Source organism: Mixophyes fleayi, chromosome 5 (assembly GCF_038048845.1).
Source record: "Mixophyes fleayi isolate aMixFle1 chromosome 5, aMixFle1.hap1, whole genome shotgun sequence".
NCBI classification, from domain to species: domain Eukaryota; kingdom Metazoa; phylum Chordata; class Amphibia; order Anura; family Limnodynastidae; genus Mixophyes; species Mixophyes fleayi.
The window spans coordinates 117312346-117338598 of NC_134406.1; the positions used below are offsets into that span (position 1 = coordinate 117312346).

Below are 26253 nucleotides of genomic sequence, written 5' to 3' on the forward strand. Positions count from 1 at the left end.
TTCTGGTCTGCCCCCTGCGTCTTCCCTGCTTCTTTTTTGGAAATTAAATTTTTTACGAGCAGCAGCAGCTTGAGAAAGTGAAGGAGGACACGTAGTCAAGCCGAGGCCCAGTTCAGCGGCCAACTTGCTGAGCAATAGCTCCTTGCAACAGTTCACATCTCGCTCATTTACAAGTAAAGACTCAATGTAGGTCTTAAACCTTGGATCAAGCACAGTGGCCAAAACGTACTGATCCGAGTTCAAGATCTTAATAACTCGAGGCCAACATACTTTACTGAATTGCTTGCTTTCAGCTCCACCTTCAGTTTCTCAAGCTGCTTTTCCAATAGTTTAATTAAAGCAATAACTTGGCTCAAGCAAGCAGAGTCTGCACTCACCTCACACGTCACAACTTCAAATGGTTTCAGCACCTTGCACAGCACTGAAAGGATTCCCCACTGTGCAAGACTGAAATACATGCCCCCTCCTTTCCCAATGTCATGGCTTGTGCAATATGCTTGGATGGCTTTGCGCTGTTCCTCCATCCTCTGAAGCATGTACAGGGTGGAATTCCACCTAGTTACCACCTGTTGCTTAAGTTGGTGGCAGGGCAAGTTAAACTGCTCTTGGAGCTGCTGTAATCTCCTACATGCTGTGGCTGAATGCCTGAAATGGCCTGAAATTTTACGGGCCACCGAAAGCATCTCCTCCACCTCACGGTTATTTCGTAGGAAGCTCTGCACCACCAAGTTGATGGTGTGAGCAAAACAGGGAATGTGCTGGAAATCACCCAGCTGTAATGCTCGCACTATATTGTTGGCGTTATCAGAAATGACATATCCTGGGGAGAGTCCAAGTGGTATAAGCCCTGTATCAATCACATCTCTTAGTTTGCGTAACAAATTGTCAGCTGTATGCCTGTTAGTGAAGCCGGCGATACAAAGAGTGGTCTGCCTGTGACAAATGTTACGTAGTGGTGTACATGCTGCTGCTGTTCCTGTTGGTGAAGGTGAATGACCAACCCAGTGGGCTGTCACAGTCATATAGTCTTTGGTTTGGCCACTTCCACTTGTCCCCATATCTGTGGTTAAGTGGACAGTGGGCAGAATGGCATTTTTCAGCGCAATCTCTACATTTTTACACACTTTTTGGTATAGTTGTGGAACAGCTTTACGGGGAAAATGGTGTCGTGATGGAATTTCTGTAACGCGAACACAAAACCTCAATTAACTATGAAAAACCAGCTGCGTTTATTGTGGCGATTGGACGCAGATCTAACACTAACATTGCAGCCATGGCGTCTGTGATAAGCTTGGCGACTGGGTTACTGCTGTCATATTTGCTTCCCCTAGCAAATGATTGTTTCACAGTTAATTGCTGAAATGTAGGACTGCTCATTTTCTTGACCTGCCTCTAGGCTGACGATTCACCCCCAGCAGCAGCAACAGCAGCAGCAGTGGGACTAACGCTTTCTTCAGAGGAATCAATTAGAGTGCAGGAGTCATCCAGCCTTAATAAGTGGGATGCAGGGCTAACTCCAAGCGCTACTGAGGATATTGATGAGGATGGTGTGGTGGGTGTATTTTGTAGCCGACGGGATGTCGTTGACTGGAGGGTCTTAGGTGATGATGGAGTGCTGTTTTTTTTTTGGGAAGAACTTTCAGCTTTTCCCAACACTTTGCCATGAACTCTAGTTAAATTTAAATTTGCACTTGCACATTGGTCCTATTTGTCCTTGTTTCAAATGATTTTATACACTTGTACACATTTCATTAATTTAAAGATTTTTTCTTTCACTATTTTCTAGTTTTTTGGGAGTTGACCACTCCCTACAAAGGTGCTGCAGGCTTTATAAGATGGAGGTTCAGGGGAAGGTTTTAAATGGAACACCCTGAATATAAATTTGTATCACTAGCTTAGGGACTCACCTACAGGAGATGCCTTGACGTCCTGCAGGTGAGCTTAACCCCAATATAGCTATATTGTGCACAAAATTCTCCTTTATGTTTATGCTGACACAGTAATTTTTAAATTCTGTTTGTTTCTGAGCGCCGGACAACATTTTTCTTTTATTTGCACTTGCACATTGGTCCTATTTGTCCTTGGCTGCCGTTTCAAATGATTTTATACACTTGTACACATTTCATTAATTTAAAGAAGCGCCCTTTTTTTCTTTCACTATTTTCTAGTTAAATGGCGTAACATAGACGAGGTTCCAAGATGGTTAAGGTTCCTCCCTCGACTGACTGTGGCTTGACATACACTACAAATGGCTATACAATTGTTGTCTGGATTTGGGTAGAAATAATTCCACACATAAGAAGTGGATTTTTTTGTTTTGTGCCCAGGCATGACAATGGCCTTTTTCTTGTCACGTGCCAGAACTGCTGCCACTGGTGCAGGACTTACACAAACAACCTCATCCTCATCAACATCCTCATTAGTGCACGTGTTGCCTACACAAATCTCCCCCTAATCCTCCTCTAATTCCAAAGTGGCATCCTCAATTTGTGTATCACCGGCTACACTCGGGCTGTTCAGGCACACATCAGCAAAACTGCTGAAAGGGCCCTTCTTTATGGGTACACTAACAGAATGCTCACGATTAGACATACCACTGTTGAATGGACTCTCCACAGGGATTGGTGTCATTTCTGATTCAGAGCAAACATTATCCTCTAATGCCTTACTGTTATCTTGCAGCTCGGCTTTGACGTGTAACAGTAGTTCTGCACCACTTGTAGGCTCGGTAACATTTTTGGATCTGCCAATAATAGAGAAAGGCGAAGGCCTCATTCTCTCTTTGCCACTGCGTGTGTAGAATGGTATGTTGACAAAAAATTTTTTATCTGCAGTTAACTTTTCCTCAGTTAGACTTTGTTTTCGTTTCAACACGGTAAAAAAAAATGTTGTGTGTGTTTTTTTGGATGATTTCAAAAGACGGTGTAGTTTGACATCGCCTTTCCCAGATGACGTACTGGGAACACTACCATCAGGACTGGTGACAGAACCTGGTTGCTCATTTTGCTCATATGTGGACTGCTTTGAATCCATTCTGAGCCCAAAGCACTTGTAGTGCTACAAATTGTTTTTGACACTGCTGCAATATAGTACTTTTTTCACAGTCAGATAAATTTCTGCAAAATAATGGGGGACACCCCAAAAGCAAATGGAAGTGCTAAATATATTTATTATTAAAGTGCTGCAATATAGTACTTTTTTCACAGCCAGATAAATTTCTGCAAAATAAGGGGGACACCCCAAAAGCAAATGGAAGTGCTAAATATATTTATCATTAAAGTGCTGCAATATAATACTTTTTTTACAGCAAGATACATTTCTGCAAAAGAATGGGGGACACCCCAAAAGCAAATGGAAGTGCTAAATATATTTATCATTAAAGTGCTGCAATATAGTACTTTTTTCACAGCCAGATACATTTCTGCAAAATAATGGGGGACACCCCAAAAGCAAATGGAAGTGCTAAATGTATTCTTTTTACACTGCTGCAATATAGTTCTTTTTTCACAGCCAGATACATTTCTGCAAAAGAATGGGGGACACCCCAAAAGCAAATGGAAGTGCTTAATATATTTATCATTAAAGTGCTGCAATATAGTACTTTTTTCACAGCCAGATAAATTGCTGCAAAATAATGGGGGACACCCCAAAAGCAAATGGAAGTGCTAAATGTATTGTTTTTACACTGCTGCAATATAGTTCTTTTTTCACAGCCAGATAAATTTCTGCAAAACAATGTGGGACACCCTAAAAGCAAATGGTAGTGCTAAATATATTTATTATTAAAGTGCTGCAATATAGTACTTTTTTTCACAGCTAGATAAATTTCTGCAAAATAATGGGGGACACCCCAATAGCACTTGGAGTGCCAGAAACTGAACAAAAAACCCTCCTCTCTTCTCCTCTTACTGCTGTAACAATCTGGTATTAAGCTGTTTAATACAATCAATCACTGTCCCTGCGCTAATATAGCCAGTGTGACCTAACCCTGCTCTCTCCCTGTGAAATGGCGATGGATTGCTGTGGAGGCTGGTATTTATGCTTTTTAAATCTTGCGAGATCCGAGCTCAGAAAAACGAATACGTCACTATGACGTTTTGCCTCGATTTCGAAACCGAATGGGCGGGAGAGTACCGACTCGGATACCCTAAATTCGGTAGGATTCAGATCTCGGGGAACCGAGCCCGCCCATCTCTAATTATTAATAAATATTTTAATTGAAAAATAAGACTAGTCACAATAAATTTACTACTTATACCCCAACTAGCATAGCAATATCCACATGAGCACAGTTTTCTCAGCAATGTGGAAACATAGGGTACTTGCAGTTAGAACAGTCAAGAGATTTGCAATACAGATACAGTGATCATGTATCACTCAGTGAACTTTCACTTCAGATGGCAAAAATACTTGATAAAATAATTTAGGTACTTTACATTAATTGAATTAATATAATATAAAATATATATCAATGACAATCAGTACCATTCATGCTAACCAAACTTTTGTGAGAATTGCATATCACACCTCCACAGGGTTGAAAGATCCTGTAATACATCACCTAAATGCAGTGTTGACATTTGTATAGAATGGATAGATGGTGGTTGGCTGAAAGATAATGAAATCTAACTATTAATTATTTGCAGGGAACTTATTGGTAGAATAAATAATGGTACTCTGATGCTTAACAGATTGTTTAACTTTAAATGTTATTGTTTTTGTTAGAGGGTAACTTAGATGTTACTGTTACTTAGATGACAAATTAATATTGCAGATTTTCTTGAAAAAAAAATGCAGAATGCAGATTTTTTTTTTCACAGTTTGAGTATGCCCAAAATATGATATAAATATTGCTTTACTTTACCAAGTGACTGATTGATTCTCAAAAAGCTGGCAAGAACAATTGTAACTTTTGCCTAAACCATGTGTACTGACTAAAAATGTCCCCACGCACCTATCAGACTTGGAAATAGCTTGGGCAAATCCCACAGTGCTCACTACGGTAATTCCTGCAGACACAAAAAAATAATTTAAGACTGTTCTGCTTGTGACACTTAAAGAAGTAATTACAATGTTATTAGTGTGATGTGGGTGATCATGTAGACATTCTCACTGTGTAGCATAATGGGCAAGATTTCTATTTTGGGGTGAGTAATTCATCGTCAGATATGTGGGTATGGTGTGTTGCATTCTTTTAATATATAAATTTCATTAGTTAACTAACTTACCTGTGTTGGCGCCACTCAGCTCTGTGATGCAGGAGAGATCCTTCTGGGTGGAACCGAAGTGAGTCACATGAGAGCCTCTGCAGACCCCGTTCTGTGACAGGCAGTCTCACAATTCGCTGCCAGAACAGTGACACTGCCGGGAGGACCCCCTTCAGAACAAATAAGTTAGCAGAAGTTGACCCCTCCTGATCAGCTTCTGCCCTTCACCATCCCCCTGCGTTGCCGAGAGACAAAAAAAATTGCACATAAATTAATACATGAGGCGGCATCCAAGTGGCCTCATTAGGCCACCGGCCTGCAGAGAAAATTCCCGGTAAGACCTATTGCCAATCCGTCTCTGAGTGAGTCACATGAGAGCCTCTGCAGACCCCGTTCTGTGACAGGCAGTCTCACAATTCGCTGCCAGAACAGTGACACTGCCGGGAGGACCCCCTTCAGAACAAATAAGTTAGCAGAAGTTGACCCCTCCTGATCAGCTTCTGCCCTTCACCATCCCCCTGCGTTGCCGAGAGACAAAAAAAATTGCACATAAATAAATACATGAGGCGGCATCCAAGTGGCCTCATTAGGCCACCGGCCTGCAGAGAAAATTCCCGGTAAGACCTATTGCCAATCCGTCTCTGGTCTTGATGCACACATCATCTGTCTGTAGCCATATAAAATTTGTTAAGAAAATTAGCCACTGTAGCCTCCTCAGTAAGAATGTTTCCCAGATCTTCTCACTGCAAATCTAAGGGTCATTTATCCTTCCTCATCTATCTGGACCTCTCTGCAACCTTCAACATTGTGGGACACCCTCTCCTCCTGCAAACCTTCCATTCCATTGGCCTCCGTAACACCATCTTCCTCCTACCTTTCAAACAAATCTTTTTTTGTCTCTACCTCTGATCACCCCCCTCTTCCTCTACCTCTCACCCTCCCCATTTGTCCATTCTTGGCCCCCTTCACTTCTCTCTGTACACCTCCTCCGTTTGTGATCTTTTCAGCTCCTTTTGCCTCCAATTCCACGTATATGCCAACCATACCATTATTTACCTTGCATTCCCTTACCTCTCCCCTTCACTCCCCTCTCACATCTCCTGTTGTCTACCTGTTATGTCTTCTTGGATGTCCCAGCACTTTTTCAAACTTAACATGTCTAAAATGGAATTCATTGTTTTCCCGTCCTCCAGGGTCGCCTTGCCTTCCCTCCTTTCTCTATCCATTATCAATACTACCAATTCCTCTGTTCCTCAAGTCTGCTGCCTGCGTGTCATCCTCAACTTATCCCTCTCCACTCTCACATTGACTCCCTCTACCAATCCTGAACCTTCACAGCAGCTCTAGAATCAGACCCTTTATCACCTTGGGTGCGACCAAAACTCTCATCCATTCTCTTATTATCTCTTGTCTAGATTTCTGCAACCTCCTCCTTTCCAGCCTCCCTCTCACTATTCTCTTTCCACTTCAATTTGTCCTCAACTCTACTTATTTTCCTCTGTCGTCATTCTGTGTCAGCATCCTTTTTCTGGCTCTACACTTCCTCCCTGTGCCCTACAGAATTCAGTTAAATCTCCTCACCCTGACCTATAGAACCCTCCTTCTTCTGGTTCTGCAGAAGAATTTCACATTTCAAAGACACTTATTCCCCATGTTCACAGAAGTTCTGGTGGTAATTGCAGCCACAAACAAGGCAGGAGACATAACCAGAAGAAGAACAGTTATGGAAAAAGCAGTGGCAGTTAAATTCACTGGGTCCAGCAACGGAGCAGAGATGGTATTCCAGTAGAGCTTCAAAATAACCCTGTCCTTGGTGTGGTGACACTCAAGGTTTTTTTATTTGTGTGAAGATGATTATTCGTGAGGAAGGAAAAAGTTATTAATCATGATCAGGTGCTACAGAAATGGGTGTCAGTGATGTGTCTATAGAAGCTGCTTAGATATAGAGGTGTTCACCCTTCACAATACTTTGAAAATATATAATAAGGGTATCCAGCGCTACTATACAACACTATGTTGATGTGTGGGTGTCTGTCAGCCTTTAATGGAATTGTTCCATAGACACAATGAGCAAGAAAGTCTCAAATATTTAAAAAAGTCCAATGGAATAAACATAATACTACAATACTTTATTATCTACCATCTTTAAATCACATTCCAACATTTCAGACCAAGGTCTAGATTTACTAAGAATCGAGTTTGGTGACGGTTTGAAACCGCCACCCATCGCTGGAGGTTTAGTGGTCCAAGCTGCCGCATTTACTATAGGGCGGCTTGAGGCTTCAATATAAAATGACTGGCGATGTATGGCAGATTGAAAAAGCTAAACCGCCAGCGGTTTCGATGCAACCTGTCACTCACCGGACCGTGAGTGCCTCTTCCCGGACATTTAGGAACCGTGGCCGTCCACCATCCTGAGGGTCTGCGCATGCGCAGCCCTTTTCTATACTTCAGTGTATACCCCTTTAACTTAATTGGCAGATCAGGCAACCTCCCTATATTAAGCACCTGTGGTCACTACCACGTTGCCTGATCTTGGAGTCTCATTCCTCATGAGTCTCTGAAGGTGTTCCTGTATTACTCGTGTATTCAGCGCTGCTGATTCCTGTGGTTTCCTAACCACTTCTACTACTGTGGTTCCTTACCACTTCTACCATCAACTGGATCATCATGACTGTTTGCTGATTCCTATCCGCTGCCTCTGCGCACTACAGTCTTCGACACCACTTCATCGTTATTTTATATCTAAGTGACTGTTTACTCATTGCTATCCGCTGCCTCCGTGCACTCCAGCTTTTACCTCACTCACCTGCTTCTCATCAAGTCTGTTTGCTGATCGCTATCCGCTGCCTCCGTGCACTACAGTCTCCTGCTTGCAACTCCCCTGTGTTCAACATCGTGACTGCTAGCTGACTACTATCCGCTGCCTCTGTGCACTACAGTCTCCTGCTTGCAACTCGCCTGTGTTCAACATCGTGACTGCCAGCTGACTGCCATCCGCTGCCTCTGTGCACTACAGTCTCCTGCTTGCAACTCGCCTGTGTTCAACATCGTGACTGCCAGCTGACTGCTATCCGCTGCCTCTGTGCACTACAGTCTCCTGCTTGCAACTCGCCTGTGTTCAACATCGTGACTGCCAGCTGATTACTATCCGCTGCCTCCGTGCACTACACTCTCATCTCATCTTTGCTGTGTCTTCCTCGAGACTGCCGCTTTTCATTACCATCTGCTACACTTCGTGATCTACAGCTCCTGCCCTGCGCTGCACTCCTGTTTCCCATCGCTGTTGGTTCCTGTGGTTGCTACTGGTTACCTCCGTGTGCCGCTGAGTCCTGCCGCTGTGGTCAGCGCTATCGTCCATCTCCTGCTGATCCACTCTCCACGCCTTCACGTGTTCCTCTGGCCTCTACCCTCCTGTCAGCATTGGATTTGTATCTCTTCCACTACCCTCTGCTGGATCATCTCCATTCTCCTGGGTTTCCTATGAGTCCAGTTCCACGTGTTGCTGACTCCTGTGGATTCGTGTCCCTGTCGGTCTACTCACCTGTGCGCTGCACCTGCTAGACCGCTGCTTCTCCTATCCAGGGACTTCCTATCCAGTCGGTCTCCAGCCGCTCAGGTACCGCTGCAATCCCATCTGACTGCTACTGCTGAACCACGGTATGCATACTTCTCATTGACTGTGCTGTGTATTGCATATCTTGCTGGACTGTGTTTGGTTCTCTCTGGAGTCTGCTATCCGCTGAGTCTATTGTCATCATTGACTGTGTTATCATTGTGCTGGACTACTTCAAGAGACTTTCTAGATTGCAGACCTGATCAGTCATTTACATATATATATACCTATATTGTGCATATTACTGTGGATCGTGTATAAGGTGCCTGTATATATCCTGTGTTGCAGTCTTCCCCCGTGCACCTCCTCACATATATATGCAGTGGTACAACTTGCTGATGTCAGACCACTGATCCTTGTTTCCGGTATCACCTGTTCCATTATCCTCTCACATAGCAGTGGTACAACTTGCTACCGCAGACCACTGACTACCTGGATACCTCCACTTGGATTCCATTCCTTCACTCAGACAGCGGTACAACTTGCTACCCGCAGACCGCTGACTCTCATCACCTCCTTGTCTCTGTTGGACATTCCTCCTCACTATAGCGGTGGTACAACTTGCTATCGCAGACCACTGACTACCTTCACGTGTCCTTGTCCATACAGTTCCCTGTGTATCATTACCTCATTATTACCAGTGTTGCTAGTCATAGACTTTCCTGAGCATCTCATCGGTCATCATTTCATGTTCCGTGATCACCCAGCTACCAGAGTACCCTATTACCATCTACATTGCTCTGGTAAGCCTACCATCTGGTGATCCCTGGGTAAAGACTCCTAGTGCCCGTGACACAACCGCCATCAATACCACCATCCAAAAGACAGCACAGGACAGTTTTAATACCTGCTTCAGAATGGCTGGATAGCTTAAACATGTTGGTGGAACAATTTTGCAATTCAGAACATAAGAGAAGCACCATTGACATTTAAATTAGGTTGGCAATCATTATTTATTGATTATGTCACGAATCACCCTACGAGTTGAGTTATCATAACCTGTTGTTGACGAGAGCTTCACCTACAGCAACACCCTTTCCCATAGAGCCAGATATGTTCGCTGGTACTCGGCTGTCCCCAGGACTTATTCTCGAATAGTGATAACTCAACTCCGGTAGGTAGGCACCACAGAGGACTTGATAGTAGGATACTGAGCAGAGATACTCCTGGACCAGATAAAGCAGGAACACTGAGTTAGTAACTGGATGCAGTACCAACCTTCACCAGTATAACAGATTGGCAATGTGGAGTAGAGGATGGTGTAGTACCAGCTGTGGCCTGTGTGAGATGGAGCTAGAGAGCAGCACAGTGTCAGGAAAAATGCCAGAGCAAGATTGAGCAGTAAATCTGTACTGTGAAACAGGTGAGTCTGATGGAGTGAATAACTTGAACCACGATCCTGTGGCAGGGAGGAGATCTCTCAGACGAAAAGGCAGAGTCGGAATCCAGTCAGAGGTCAGGGCCACGAGCAAACAAGCAAGGTCAGTATTCAGGCAGAGGTTAGGGTCATGAGCAAACAAGCAAGGTCGGTATCCAGGCAGAGATCACAACGGGTATCAAACAGGAAAGACAGGCAGACTATTCAGAGAACCAGGAGCACAGAGAAGCAAGCGTGTGAACGCTATAACAGGCAAAGGCAGAGTGAAGCTGACAGGTATTTAAACCAGTAGTAGCCAATCAGGGCAGGTGTTAGATAGAGCTGCAGGTGAGAGGAGATCAGGTGTTGACACCCAAGCTGAAAACAACACTGTGGCAGCCAAAAAGAAAACAGCAGTTACCTGCTGTTCCTAACAGATTAAGGGGCAGAATGAATTAAATAATAACTTATGAGGGAAAAAAAAATCATTATATTAAGGAGATAAAATTATTTATTATATTATTCGGACAATATGTAATGACAAATTGTGCAATATAAATAATTATATCCACTATTAACGATCAGTTAATAATATTATATATTCACATTTCCCACATAATATAATGCTATAATAGTGTCCCTTTAATAAAAATATAATAAAATTCCCCCATAAGTTAATATTAAATTCATTTTGTCCGTTTATCAATAAATAATAATTTTCCAAATATTTTAAATGTCAATGGTGCTTTCTCTTATGTTCTGAATGGCAACATAGATCAAACAGCCTGCAGTTTGAGAAATCTCGCCATTCACAGCCACCTCTTTTATTTTGGCCGTTTGGATGGCTGTTTTGCAGGTTAGTAAATCCGGCTGTTTGTATGTTCATCATTGTTAAAATCTGGATGGCGGTTTGTAAAGTGGTGGTTTTGAAAAATGTGATTGGTGGCCATTTTGACGATGGTTTGGGCTTTAGTAAATCTGGTGGTTTCAAAACCGCCGGAAAAATAGCCGAAAAGCGGCGGTTTGAGCAAACCGCCCTTTAGTAGATCTAGCCCCAAGTGTATTACTCTATAAAGTCTATTCCCTAGATAATGTTCATATAGAATCCGTAGTGTGGCAGCGTGTGCCACCACATTAACCTGAGGAAGTCACACCTTATACGTACAAAACGTGTTTGCACCACACCCACTTTGCATCATAACATTAACGTATACAGGGAACTGCGAACGGTGTAGTCCAAACAAGCCGTTAGAGCAGTGATGGCTAACCTGTGACACTCCAGGCGTTGTGAAACTACAATCCCCAGCATGCTTTGCCAGTAGATAACTAGCTGATAGCTGGCAGAGCATGCTGGGACTTGTAGTTTCACAACACTTGGGGTGTCACAGGTTAGCCATCACTGCGTTAGAGGGTGCACATGCTGATTCTGCATGAACATGAAGTATATCTAGAATATATAAACGTTAGGAAGTAGAACTTGTTGACCTTTTCCTCTCCTATATCTTTGATCTCCGGATGATCCCTGTCCTCAAATTGTTTGTGGTAATCCTACTGCTCTATGCTTGACAAAGAGTGGAACACAGAATTTAGTATTTTTGTTACCACTGTACTGTAGCAAAGGGGGGGGGGTCACATCTTGGTGCTCAGGAGCAAGAACTCCAGCCCTATCTTATACAGTGTGGAGCTAAGTGCCAAACCTAACTACCCCAGCCTGATGAATGAAGCCATGAAAATTAAATCAAATTAACCCCAGCTTGTTTGGTGGGGAATGTAGTATTATAATAATAATAATGATTCTAATGTTCTTAGAAGTGTCTTAAACTATACACTTATATTCACTACATTGTCAATCATTTAGGAAGTTGGATATTGAGAAAGGAAACATTTCAAATAATTAGATACTTGGGACCTGTTTAAAAGAAAGCTTTCACACGTTTTCCATTGCTTCTGATAGGTTGAAACCAGAACAGACACTATAAAGGAGAGATTTGGTTTTAAATTTGTTTTCACACATCACAAGAGGTTTTTTATACTTTCACCTTAACAACACACAATATCTGGCTAGGTTAGGTCAATCAAAAGGCTTGTGACTGTTTTATTTTACCGTCCTCCATAGCACATAGGTAGGAACTAAACGCCACATTATGTATCAGATGCAGGCTGGTTTAGAGCTTCAGGGAGTAGCTTTGTGGTCCATGTTTATTTTACATGTATTTTTTACACATGAACATTGTTAAGACCAGGGATTCAGGCTATAGTACCAGGAGTCATTTTTAAGCAAAAACATTTAATATAGTTAAGCATTAGGTATGATAAAACTAGATAAAAAGAAATGTCCACTTTTACTTTCATTACAGGTTTGCTTTATAACATGTGCATGATTGGAGCAACTGCCAATGTTATGAACATGATTGTGGGCATGGACTTTGGAGCTTTTAGATTTCAGCAATGTCCTAATGACCTTACAACACAGTCCTGATACTGCAACTGTCAAAGTATCACTTTATATCAGTTTTCTTTGCAAAAAAATTTTTTAGCAGTGCTGCTCACAGCATACCACACAATGGTACTATTTCCGGCAGGACAGTCCCAGATCGTGGACCTCAAAGGAGTTGCAGCTTGCATAAAAATGGGTGGAGCGTCAATTAAAAGTGGGTGTTTTGGTGATTATCGGAGTGGGGCTTATTTTGACCCATTTCTCAATGTTAGTGGGTATGTCATAGAGACACATTACAACTTATTGTACTAAACTAATACTTTAATGGAAATTGTTCTAGGCGTGCCCCGCTCCACCCCATGGGCATGACTAGCTTCACCCGTGGGTATATCTAGTGCAGGTCAGGGATGTGTCCAGCCTATAGTATATGCCAACAAAGTGAGTTTGTGTATGGGTGACATGCTGCCTGAGGAATTAGTGGAGCACAGCTGAAGGGAAGATTATTTCTATTTCACTGCAACAGTTATGGCAACACCAAAAATAACCAAGCAGCCCAGCAGTAAAGTTACTGTCTTACTACTTGATAAATAATAAGGTCTCCTATACATAAGTATGGGGGCACACTTGCTTGTGATAACGATGTGAATAGATAGAGCAAAGCAAACCCTATTGCATTTTATTTTGTTGATAGGCCCTAAATTCTATAACTATCAAAAATATATTTATTAATCATTAACAATAACAATTTAGACTTTATAGAATTTATTAAATAAATAAATAAAAAATATATAAAAGAACAAAGAAAGTTTACCTACCTGTAATACAAATCTTGCGCTTACTCACTTGAGTCACAAGTACCCTCATTCTTTTTTCTCCTCCTACATATGCATATACTGGCTGGTGCACCTGTGCTTGCACGGTCATGGAGTTAAGTAGGCCCCGCGGGGATACAGGAGGTTAGACTACCTTCACTTTCAATTTTCCAGTAGAGAAGGCAACTATGAAACAGTAGGACAGACACACAAAAACAGAAATACGCAGATGAGAGTGGCGGGCATTTTCTTGTAGCACATCTCTTTCTGGTAAATACTTCATTGTTAATAAAGGAAATATCCTGTACATTGTATAGATGTAGATCTGTGTCTCACTCTTATATTCTGTGTGCATGGTTTTCTCACTAGCCATGTATCTTGAGGAAACTGCATTTATTTACTTTGGGGAGAAGAGTAGCTAATGACTACATCTGTGTGCTAGAGAGTAGTAGTTTTATGTTGTGGCACAGATCTAAATATGTCACTGAACCACTTATCATTTCAATCCGAGAGGTCAGTTATCAGCAGGAGACAATAGATCAAAATATTGTATAATAAAAGTTTAACAACACCTGTCCTTTTTTATGAGAACAGCGACCATTGTCTTGTACGAGTGGTACAGTAGGCAAATATAATCATCTCGGTTGGGGGCTGTAGTGTCATTGATCTGCATAAAGAGTTCAGTACACAACGGGTATGGATTCAGTTACCCATGTAATTATTGTCTCTAATCTATAAAAAAAAATAAACTAAAAAGAGCCTGGGCAAAGTCCCTAGCGGAGGGTAGAAAACACAAATACACAGTTTGGTTAAAGTGATATAGACCAATCTGGAAAGTGATAAGAGCTAAAAACATATACTTGCAATAATAATGGAAATCACTTTCAGAGTAGCATCTGGCTCCAACAGATGGTCCTCGCTCTGTCCTCCAAATATTTCCAGTCAGATATTAGAAGCCATAAGCGCTTCCACAATGTTGTTCATAGCCACAGTGAAGTCAGGTAGTGAATAGTTAGTTAGCACTGAAGCTTATCTTTCAGATCAGCTGCTGCAAATAACCCAATTCGGTAAATTGATATCTGGATCCTCAGTGAAACACTCAATGAAATGTGGAAATGATTAAGTTATTCCTCAAGCGTTTCTGCACCTTTCAATGATTTTATAAGTCCAGAGACAGCAATAAGAATAACTAGTTTAATTGCAAGAAAAACAATAGCAGCTATGCACTCTTGGGGGGTAAATTTATCAAGCTTATTAACCAATCAGAATCTAGCTGCCATGTTGTAGAATGTACTAAATAAATGATAACTAGATTCTGATTGTTTGCTATAGGCAACATCGCCACTCTTTCAAACCCGCAGCTTGATAAATTTACAGCTTAGTCTCTTATACGGGCAATCAGAAAATTAATCTATACTTAATTAAAACAAAGTAAGTAAAAAAAAAAACATATCAATAAGGAAAAAATAAAAAGTACAAACTGATATTACATCATATATCATGAAGGCAGTCTCATGAAAAAATGATAAGCAAAAAGAAAACATCAAATTACCAGTCTACATGAGTTTTGATAGGCTCTGTAATCAATATAAGGTCACAAAAACCATCCAAAACCATATGAACATTGAAATAGAGAAAATGATTGAATTAACTTAAATGAAAGTGATTCAATTACAATATGATACCAATAGGGGATAGAACTCGAGGTTCCCACTCAGAAGACTATTACTAATACTTGTCATCAGTCTCATGATCCACCGAAGTTGTATAATTATAGCATGGACTGCTAGAGGTAAATAAATGATTAATAATACTTATAAAGCTCACATAAAATAATAATATTCCCATAAGAAAACTAGAATAATGTATATTCTCTGAATAAATAGTTGATATATCAAATGATAAGAATAACAAATAAATAATGAGTTAAAAAAGAATGCCATTTAGCTCTAAATTTTCATTAAGTCCACAGGGGCTAAGGGTGTTGAGTTAATGACTTCTTGGTGACAAAGTTTTTTTAACCTGTAGCAGCAATGGAGAGTGGATTCAATATGCTCAATTCCCACAATTCTAAACAGCTGGGGTCCCCATAAGGTGGCTTAAAAAGTGATGCGGTACTCTATGAAGTGACGACTTGTTTAGAATATTTTTCCTGTGTTAAATTAACCTCATTTTAAGAGACCTAGTGGTTCTGCCCACATAGAGTAACTGGCAGCTACATCTTAACACATAAATAACATATGTGGTGTTACAATGGATAAGCCCCTTTATGCAAAACTTAGTATCACATGTGCAAATTCCCTAATTTTATTGTGGATGTGATACACTGATTTCCACTGCATTTATAGCATCCTGGCTGGTTTTGGCTCTAACTAACCACCATCCAACTGTACTATCTCTGGTTCCCTTAGTTAGCTTGGAACCACTAAATTCTTCACATTAGAACCTTTTTAAAAAGTATTTGGAAGGCACACTACTCGGAAAGTGATTTCCATCCTTATTGCAAGTTTATGCTTTTAGCACTCTTAACTTACTAGACTGGTCTATATCACACCTTCACCGAACTGTGTATTTGTGTTTTCTACCATCCTTTAGGAACTTACCCCAGGTTATATCTAGTTAATTTGGAAGATTGGACACTTTAATTACATGGCTACAATTAGCTAATGGGTGTTTGCTTCATTCATGTGGAATCCTTTTCCTTCATTTATCACCTGGCAGTCAGAATTCCATGTTTTTTTACCATCAATAGATTTTGATCCAGCCACTAGCTGGTTCTGATAAAAGAACCTGTTGTAACGACCTGCCTCCTGGACTTTTGGACTTTATTATTTGTGTTTCTTTTATGTGTTGCAGCAGTACCTCTATTCACCAGAGGTGCTGCTATTGTGCCTTACTTGTTTGTATCAGGGGTTAACCTGCCCTGTAATTATTCCTTGCACCTGGGTGTGTCCCTTCTTAAAACTGTCACTCCCAGCATACACTGCTGGTTATTGTTGTCACATCCTGATGTTATACTCTGTGGTCACTTCCTCCTGTTGTGCTCCTGGATTTATGCTGCTGGAGATATTTCTCAACATACATTCTGCTGACCTGTTTCTTATGTGAACCTGGGACTTCCTGTGCATTTCCCTGTACATGCTGCCTGAAATCTTTCCTCACCTCCCATTTACCTGCAACTGCTGTATATCTGGTAATTTCTGCAAGCTCATTATTTCATCATCTGTTCATACTCTCCAGCAATAAACATTGTTTGTTTTTTCACCTTATCCATGGCTCCTTAGCTGTATTTCTACATTGATTCGTGACACCTGTATTCCACTGTACTTCATTGCAGTCTGCACAGTTTTCTCCAAACACCAACTGAGATTAGGAGATTGACTTTTTTGTCCTCCTTTCTAATATGTCATCCTTGTTACATGCCAGCATGTTGTAGATGTTCTGTTTTGTTTTTATCCTATCTTAGCGAGTATTTGTTATCTTTATTGTCACACCAAACAGCAACTATTGTTTTGGGTTTTTTAATTACATATGAAATTAGTTTTAAGTAGGTACCAATAAAATTAGCTTTTTTATTTTTAACACATCCTCTTATAATTATTTGTATATAGTGTTGGTAGTTCTTCTCAGTGCTGTACTTTTTAATGTCTTTATTCCCTAACTGTGATGAGCAGTGATCTAAATCAAGTGTGATAGTGATAATAAGAAGGCACCTTAGCTAATATACCAGTGCAATATTTTGGAATGATGTCTCCACAATTTCAAGCTTCTTTTAGAGGTTTTCAATACTTTTGATTCAACACTTCCAGTGGAACCTACAGTATTATGCGCAGCATGCCACCAAAGGAAGTTTGTGCATTAAATTATAAAAGAAATGGGGTAGGAGTTTGGAAGTTGGTTTAAAGAAGATTTTTATTCCATCCTGTCATAATTCATACTACTTTTTCTTTATTTTTTGAATGCTTTTGTCTTTGTGGTTTTATTTTAACTTGAATGCATTGTGTACTGTTGTATTGGCGCATCCCAGAGTATATGTGACAAATCTAACATGACAAAATTTTGAACTTTTATAGCCTTTCTGCAAATTTGTGGAACCAGTTTGCGGACACAATGGGGAAACATACAGTAGTGTATGCAGTGCATATTCCAATCGTGTTGCTGTGGATTATTATGGACAATGTCAGGACGTTGGGATATTCTCAGACCACAGTTTTCATACTGAATGTTCATCCATTAAGTGCCCTCCAAAGGTTAAAGTTGGCTGTACACCAGTTACACCTCCTGGTAAGCAAATGTATTTATATTGTAAATATATTGGCTGGTTAAAAGCATGGCTACGGTTGTTGCCTGTATCAATATTTTTTTGTGAATTAGCAAATAACCTTAATAATATGTTAATGGCAGCTGTTTAATATCAAACTAAAACTAATATTTGACAAAATAATGATAGTCAGGTGTGGGATATAAACTAAAGACACACAGTTTATTCTTTCTGTGCCTGGTAAAATGAACGTAGGAATAGCGTGGACATGCAACTTCAATTTAGTACTTAAAAGAAGTATGGTTGGGGTTATTTGTATGTACTGCTAAATGTGTAGTGTCGTGTGATGCCATAACTATTAGTTTTTTTTTATGTTACAACACAGTTTACGGTATTCGAATGTCAACACTCCCTGGGGGGAATTTAATTGACACACACTATTACCGTTACTACAGTAATATTGCGCATTATTACTGTTAGTACGGTAATTTCAATGCTGACTTTTGTTCACAACTCTGAGTGCCACGAGGAGAAATCCATGTTAAAATTATTGTATCAACGATGGTCAATTGAATTCACCCCATAGAGTAGAATTTTGTTCACACTATTGTGTGTATAATACATAAATTAATAGTGACTTTTTTGTCTTACAGGAGCATGTTGCCCATTATGTGCTGGTGTTCTAAGGATCTTATATGACAAAGAAAAGTTAGACACATTTGCTAAGGTAGGCTGTTAACACTTCTGTTTTTCCTTACACTAACACTAATAAGTACACCTACTTCTAGCGGTACTGCCCACGGAACACATCAGTCAGCGCCTATTTGTGAACTTGCGGGTCTACCTACAAATGTGCTTGGTAAAAAGGGCAAAGTCCAACATACTTCCACTTGAGGACCAACCCCTTCATTCATTTAAACTTTTATGTTTTTGTCCAGTCTTCAGGCAATCACAAAAGATACGGCTACTGACAGACATATGTATGTGTACCTGCAGGTCAACATCATTCCCAATTACGGGAACACGCACTTACTGTTCTCAGCCTGCCTTTGCACGCCCCTTTTCCTCTCTGTTATCAGGAGGCGCTAGTGTTAGATGCTACAAACTCTGCATATAATATAATGTATGTGACCATACTGTATTTTACACTATTTAAAAGGGCGTGCGCCCAGCTTAACATCAAGTTCTTAATTTATAGTGAAGGTCCATTAAATATTTTGTTCACAATATTTTCATTACATAATGTTTAAACATTATTTATATTCTCAAAATTTATCAAGGGGTTACTGCCTATCCATTGGCACCTGCCAATCCTCTTTAAATAACATTGTGTGCACATAAGATGCTGGTATTGATTGAGCAGTCAGTTACATGTGAAGTAAGGCTACCAAGTAAACCTCGCTAAAAAAAAATCACATAAATGTAAAAATGCATCCAAAGTGTTTTTCGTAAAATCTGATATTACAATACAATGTGATTTCCTCCTAGTAAATACAGTTACACATAGTGGGAGATTAAGGGACCTACTTACCAATAATCAGGGAGTTTCCCCAATATTTTACAGTTAATTTTGCAGCTAATCTCTCACATTTTTCTGTCGCAACCCCGTTTAGACGCAGTGGTAAAACACCTCACTCCCTGGTCTGGCCGACATGTATCTACTGTGTATGCACAACCGAACTTGGTCATGCTCCCTGCTCCCAATAATGTTACACATAGCCCTTGCTGTTAGGCTGATCTAATGTATTGTGAGACAATTACCTTAATTTGATTGATTTGAATAGAAGAGTTCTGGAAGGTGATAAATGGATTCTGGGGAAGAGAAAGCAAACCATGGAACTATATTAAATGGTGAGCTCTGCAAGCAGACTACTAGCATATTTGTTTATATTATTGTTAATTTATATAGTTTCACCATATTATGCAGGTAGGGAGTCTGCTCCAACAGAGAGAGGGGAATGGGGGGCATGAGGTTCATTGAAGGATACCATGAATTTTCTGAGGCATATAATTTCTGACTGTCATTGATAGAGCAATATGCAAAATGTACTGAATATATTGTTTTGTAATGTATAGCATTCGGAACATTCTACTCTGGTACTTTCTGGTATTCTCCACATCCATTTATGTGACACCTGCAAGTTTATAAGCAATCCAAATTTTAAAAGACTGCCTTTCTTCCTAGGTAACAAAGAAAATGCCAATAACTATCATGGACATACTTCAGAAAATAAGACTCCACATATCTGTTCCCCAGTGTGATGTTTTTGGATACCTCAGTGTGGATTCAGAAATAATTGTCCTTGTGGTACCAGTTGACAACCACCCAAAATCTATACAGGTAAGAAATTTTTGTCATATTTTGGTAAGTTCTAAACCTATTGTAATAACTGCCCATTTTACAAGTGGGAAGAACCCTGCATTTGTTTATATAGCTGTGAGATGCTTTCGCGGTAAAATGCAATATCTTCAACAGTCACAAACGATCAGTGGCTCAAAGGAGCTAATTCAATCCAACGTGATATGTGGAACTTAGTGCACACTTTCCCCAAAAAAAGTTCCTAATAGCTCGCCTGATGTTTGAGCTAATTCAACTTATTCATGTGGACCTTGCTCAAAAAGTTCGGGTTTAGAGAGCAGTTAAAAAAAAAACATGAAAGAAAGTTAAACATGAGACTTTTGATTCCCCAGATGTTTTTGTTTCAGCTATTGAGTAACTGCTGACGTGTTCCAGCTTGTGTTCCAGCATAATTTGGCGGTCATTGACTGAAAGGGCATGCCGCGGTTGTTGAGCTACAAACATCAGCATGTCCTTTCAGGCAATGGCAGATGCATGCTCTGACATATTGTTTCACAATATCAAAAATAAAAACAAAGTGTACTTGTATAAAACATACTTGCCAACTCTCCCGGAATATCCGGGAGACTCCCGAAATCTGGGTCAGATAGGGCAATTCTCCCGATTCCCGGGCAGCGGTGGTAAGTGAATGGAGGAGGCAGGGCTTAACTGCGTCACGGCCGCGTCATCGTGGCTCCGCCCCCTTGTTTTATTGGCCGAAAAGGTTGTGACGGATTTGGGGGCGGGGCTAACGACGAGATTCTTCGAGCCCCGCCCCCACACTCCCACCTGACCCCCGGACCTCCCGGAACTTAACCTGCCAATGTTGGCAACTATGGTATAAAACATTCTTCAAACACGTATTAACCACCTCTCTATAAAATTAAATCCTCTCTTTTAGTTCTTTACCATAATTTAATGTAAAATTCTACTGTCTTTGTAATCCAATGATAGGAACCCCCCCCCCATAAAAGAAAACACAACTCCTTCTTACAAATACCCGCAACTGTATGTCTGTTACCTGAATTAACCAGTACTTGCCCTAGCTGCTTGCCAATCTCAAGTGGCCAGTGTGATTAGCTTCTTAGCTTCCCCTTACTGTTTGCCAATCAGACTCTCGGTTATTTTAGGCCACATTCAACGGAAGGTGCTTGCAGCAAGCATTTGCACAATTATGATGGATAAAAAACAAAGAGACAATTTTACTTAATAATAAAGTGAACAAGGGTTTTGGGGTGTTTGGGGTGTTTTTAATTCAAAACAACTTTATTGATTATTTAAAAATGTGTTGTTTTTTTTTTTTATTCTACTATAATACACAGGGACCTTAACCCATTATTCTCAAATGATTAGTAAACACATCACTCTTACACTGCCCTGAGACTATTACACTGCCCTGAGACTATAGAGCCGGATGTCCCCGCGGCTGTCAAAAGTAAAAAAATAGATAAATATTGTAAAAAAAATAAATAAAAAAATGCATGGGGTCCCCCCGTCCGAGCACAATTAACCCTAGTGCTGCCAAATCTTTGGGATATTTTCAAGCATGGACATTTTGATGTACAAATCTTTGGGATATTTTCAAGCATAGACATTTGAATCTACAAATATTTAAGGACATGGCTTTCAAGCACATTTGAAATAAAAGCTGCAGACAAAAGAAGTCAGATTGGTTAGTATTTTGGGTTTTATTGTTTTTATTAAATTTATGACGTTGTGTTATGTTTTTATTGCTTTTTTTATTTTATTAAAAATGTGTGATTTTAATGAGGGTGTGGTGGTTTTTTGAACTTTTTTTTTTACAGGTCTCAGCCAGCCATAGGTGCCAGACGGACGCACAGCAACGGGACGTACTTCCAGATCTCGGCAGCGCAGCACACACATGTGCTATGCATCGCTGTCATTCCCAGCTTGTCGGCGGTCAGCTGCGTTCTGACTGCCGAAACCTCAGGCTGCAATCAGGGAGCACCTTCCTCTAACCTTCCTCTATTTATACCTCACTCTGGCGTTATTAGGGTGCCAGAGTATTGGTTCACCCTGCTGCAGCGTTCCTGTTTGTAATATTCTTGATTCCTGATTTGGCTTGTCTTTGACTCTCCCTGTGTATTCCATTTGTACTGCTCTGCTTATTCTGCTTTTGACCCCTGGCCTATTCCGGACTACGTTGTACTGTGTTACCGTTGGTTCTGATCCGGTCTGTCCGACTACTCTTCTCTCAGTACTGCACTTTTGACTTTCTCCCTGTTTAGTTGCGCTAATACCAGTCAATGATAATTCCTGTGCTAATTCCGTGACCGTATACTCTGGCCATGAGTGGACTGGAGGAACCCTCGGCACATGAACTCCTATTACACCTGGCCAAGAACTGCATGAGACCGATATTACATCCCAAGCCCAATATCTCTTGCCTCAACATATCCTTCCAGGTGGTCCTTCCTAAAGTCTACTCTGATTACTTCAATGTTCAATGTTTCAGCAAGTCTGCCTTGGATGTCCTCCCTCCCCACCGACCCTGGAATTGCCCTACTGATCTCATTCCGGTTAAGAACATTCCCATAGGCAAGGTGTATCCACTGTCATTACCTGAGACACAAGCAATGTCTGAATCCGTTAATGAGAATCTCAAAATAGGGTTTATCCGTAAGTCTTGCTCACCTGCCGGACCAGGATTCTTTTTCGTTATAAAGAAGGATGACTCTCTAAGACCTTGCATAAACTATCGGAAATTAAACGCTATTACGGTAAAAAAAACAATACCCTCTCTCTCTCTCATCCCAGTACTGTTCAACCGTATTCATGGGGCAAAAATTTTCACAAAATTAGACTTCAGAGGTGTCTATAATCTCATCAGAATATGAAAAGGGGACGAATGGAAACCCGCATTTAATACCTGGGATGAGCCCTACGAACACCTGGTCATACCCGTTGGGCTCTGTAGTACCCCAATGGTTTTTCAGGACTTTGTTAATAAAATTTTCAGAGATCTGCTTTATCGGTCAGTGGTTATCTATCTGGAAGAAATCTTGATCTTTTCTCAAGACCCCTCGTCCCTTCGGATGCATGTTAAGGAGGTTCTCTCCCGGTTCCAAAGGAATCACTTATATTGTAAACTGGAAAAGTGCCTCTTCGACTGCTCCCAGGTACCCTTTTTGGGATACTTAGTCTTGGTACAGGCTTACAAATAGACACAAGCAAAGTAGAGACCATCCGCAACTGGCCACATCCCATTAGTCTAAAGGCTACCCAATGCTTCATTGGCTTTTCCAACTATTACCGACAAATCATTAAGGGATTTTTTACTCTTATCTCTCCCTTTACCCTTCTCACCTGCAAGGGTGGACAGACCAAATCATGGCCTCAAGAGGCTGTACAGGCTTTCCAGGCCCTTAAGGAGGCCTTTATAGTTGCACCTGTTTTAAGTCAACCAGACCAGAACAGACCCTTCTTTCTGGAAGTGGATGTCTCCTCCGTGGGGGTATGGGCTGTTCTTTCTCAAAAAGACACTGCAAGCATATCTAAACCTTGTGGCTTCCTTTCCAAAAGATTCTCTGCCAGTGAGGCCAACTACAGCATTGGCGACACAGAACTCTTGCCCATCAAAGTCGCTTTAGAAGAATGGCGCTACTTGTTAGAGGATGCCCACTTTCCCATTATGGTGTTTACAGACCATAAAAACCTCACCTATTTGCAGTCTGCACAGTGTTTGTATCCGCGCCAGACCCGCTGGTCATTATTCTTCAACAGATTCCAGATGATACTGACATTCCGGCCTGGTGCTAGAAATATCTGTGCTGACGCTCTATCCAGATCCTTTGATTCCTCCGATTCTAGTTCTTCCTTTTCGGCTAAACCTATTCTCAACCCCTTCAGGATTCTGGCTCTGACTAAGTCCTCCATCAAGACTCCTCCCACTGGCCATTCTTTCATGGATAACCACTTACGCACAAATGTTGAGATGGGCTCATAATCCCAGATTCTCAGGACATGCTGATTTCAAGAAGACTGTCGCACTACTCTCCCGTTTGTATTGGTGGCCATCCTTGGTCTCCGACGTCCAGAAATAAATTCGAGCATGTGAGGTTTGCGCCCAGCATAAAACCCCCAGAAGATCTTTGGCAGGTCTTCTCCATCTTCTCCCTATATATGATTCCCCATGGGTCAGTATTAGCATGGACTTTATCACTGACCATCCCTTTAGCCATGGATGCAATTCTATCTGGCTGGTGGTTGACCGCTGTTCGAAATTGGCTCACTTCGTTCCTCTCAAAAGACTACCATCTGCTTCCAAACTAGCACTTCTTTTCAACCAAGAGATTTTCTGCCTTCATGGCTGCCGGAGGGAGGTTATCACGACCACGGAGTCCAATTTGTCTCCAGATTTTGGAGGTCATTCTGTAAATATCTCCATCTCCGTGCCACCCGCACCGCAGACTCAAGGTTCCCACCATGAAATTTGCTCATCACTATATTGGTCCTTTCACGATTGCCCACGTTATTGTCACGGATCAATATAGAAATACAGCTAAGGAGCAATGAATAATGGTGAAAAACATACAAGTTTATTGCTGAAGAGACTGAACAGATGATGTAGTATGGTCTTGTAGAAATTACCAGGTATACACAGTTGCATGTAAACAGGAGGTGAAAGATTCCAGGCAGCAAGTACAGGGAGATGCACAGGGAAGTACCAGGTTCACAGGTGAAAACAGGTCAGCAGAATGAATGTTGAGATCCCAATGCAGCATAATAACAGGAGCAAAGCAGGAGGAAGAATCCACATGGTGTAACAACAGGATATGACAACAATAACCAGCAATGTGTGCTGGGAGTGACAGGTATATATGGAACACACCCAGGTGCATGGGATAATGAGTGAGGCAGTGTTAACTCCTAAGGAACTAGGAACAGGCACCTCTGGTGATCAGAGGTACTGCTGCAACACACAAAATGAACACAAATAGTAAAGTCTGATAGTCCAGGTTAGGAGCTGCCAGGCAAAGCAGTATGCTGCAGGCAGATCGTGACAGTTATCAATCCTGTAACCTATAAACTCCAGTTACTAGTCTCTCTTTGGATACACAACACATTATATATTTCTCCGTTAAAACCACTTATTCTCAATGAGTTCTCCAATAATGCTTCTACACCACCTCCTGTCAAGACCATCCAGGGTGAAGAATTTGAGTTGGAACGTATATTAAAGACCCGTACTTCTCGAGGTAAGCATCAATTTTTGATTCATCGGAAGGGCTGCAAGCCTGAGGAGAGGTCATGGGTCAACAAAGAGGATATTCATGCCCCACATCTTTTGGCTAAATTTCTGAAGGATCTTGCGGCTGTGCTCAAGAGAGAGGGGGAGGATACTGTCAGGCGTCTCTGCAGCTCTCATAGGTGCCAGCGACGGACACCTCTTTCTTTACAGTTGCGCCCCGTTGCTAGAAGGAATACGTAGACCTCTGGCAGAGACTGTGCTGGAGGTAGCAGTAGAGGTGGAGGTAGTTGCTGTTAAAACTGGGGTTGCCGTATGCGCAGGTAGTTACGGGTCTCGGCAGCACAGCGCACGCATGCGCCATGCATCACGTCCCGTTGCTAGGGTCGCTGTCATTCCCAGCTTGTCGGCGGTTAGCTGCATTCTGACCACCTAAACATCAGGCTCCAATCAGGGAGCACCTTACTCTATTTAAACCTTACTCTGGCGCCATTAGGGTGCCAGAGTATTGGTTCACCATGCTCCAGCGTTCCTGTTTGTAAGATTGCTTCTTGGTTCCTGATTCGGCTTGTCTTTGACTCTCCCTATGGATTCCGTTTGGTACTGTTCTGCTTATTCCGGTTTTGACCCCTGGCCCGTTCCTGTCTACTCTCTTTATTATCTACGTTGTACTGTGCTACCGTTGGTTCTGATCCAGACTGTCCAACTACTCTTCTCTCATCACTGCACTGGTGACTGTGGGAGAGCCGCGACCTGCGCACCTCATGCAGCCAAGTCCAAACCTCCTTGCGGGGGTCCCTAGTGAACACCGGAGGTGCGCTAGACTCCCCGCCTCACTGTTTAGTTGTGCTAATACCAGTCAGTGATAATTCCTGTGCTAATGGGGTTGGTATGTAATTATGGCAGGGGGATCCCTGTCGCTTGTCCCCCTGCTATAGTGCCACCCACCCCGGCTGGTTTGCCTAGTGCTGATTGCTTGCAAATCTGGGGGACCCTACGCAAATTTTTTTTTCCAA

General features: G+C 41.5%; 1 protein-coding gene across 2 annotated transcripts in view; it reads left to right on the forward strand.

Annotated features, from left to right (window-relative positions):
• The window catches only part of RECK (reversion inducing cysteine rich protein with kazal motifs), a 205308-nt gene that overhangs the window by 153608 nt on the left and 25447 nt on the right, over positions 1 to 26253 (forward strand). Inside the window, exons 18-20 of one of the 2 annotated variants that reach the window (XM_075212751.1) lie at positions 17503 to 17713; positions 18344 to 18417; positions 19876 to 20031. In XM_075212751.1, the coding sequence (XP_075068852.1) occupies positions 17503 to 17713; positions 18344 to 18417; positions 19876 to 20031 (441 nt within the window). Of the gene's footprint in view, positions 1 to 17502; positions 17714 to 18343; positions 18418 to 19875; positions 20032 to 26253 lie in introns of those variants that run through there. The other variant, XM_075212752.1, reaches the window with a different exon arrangement.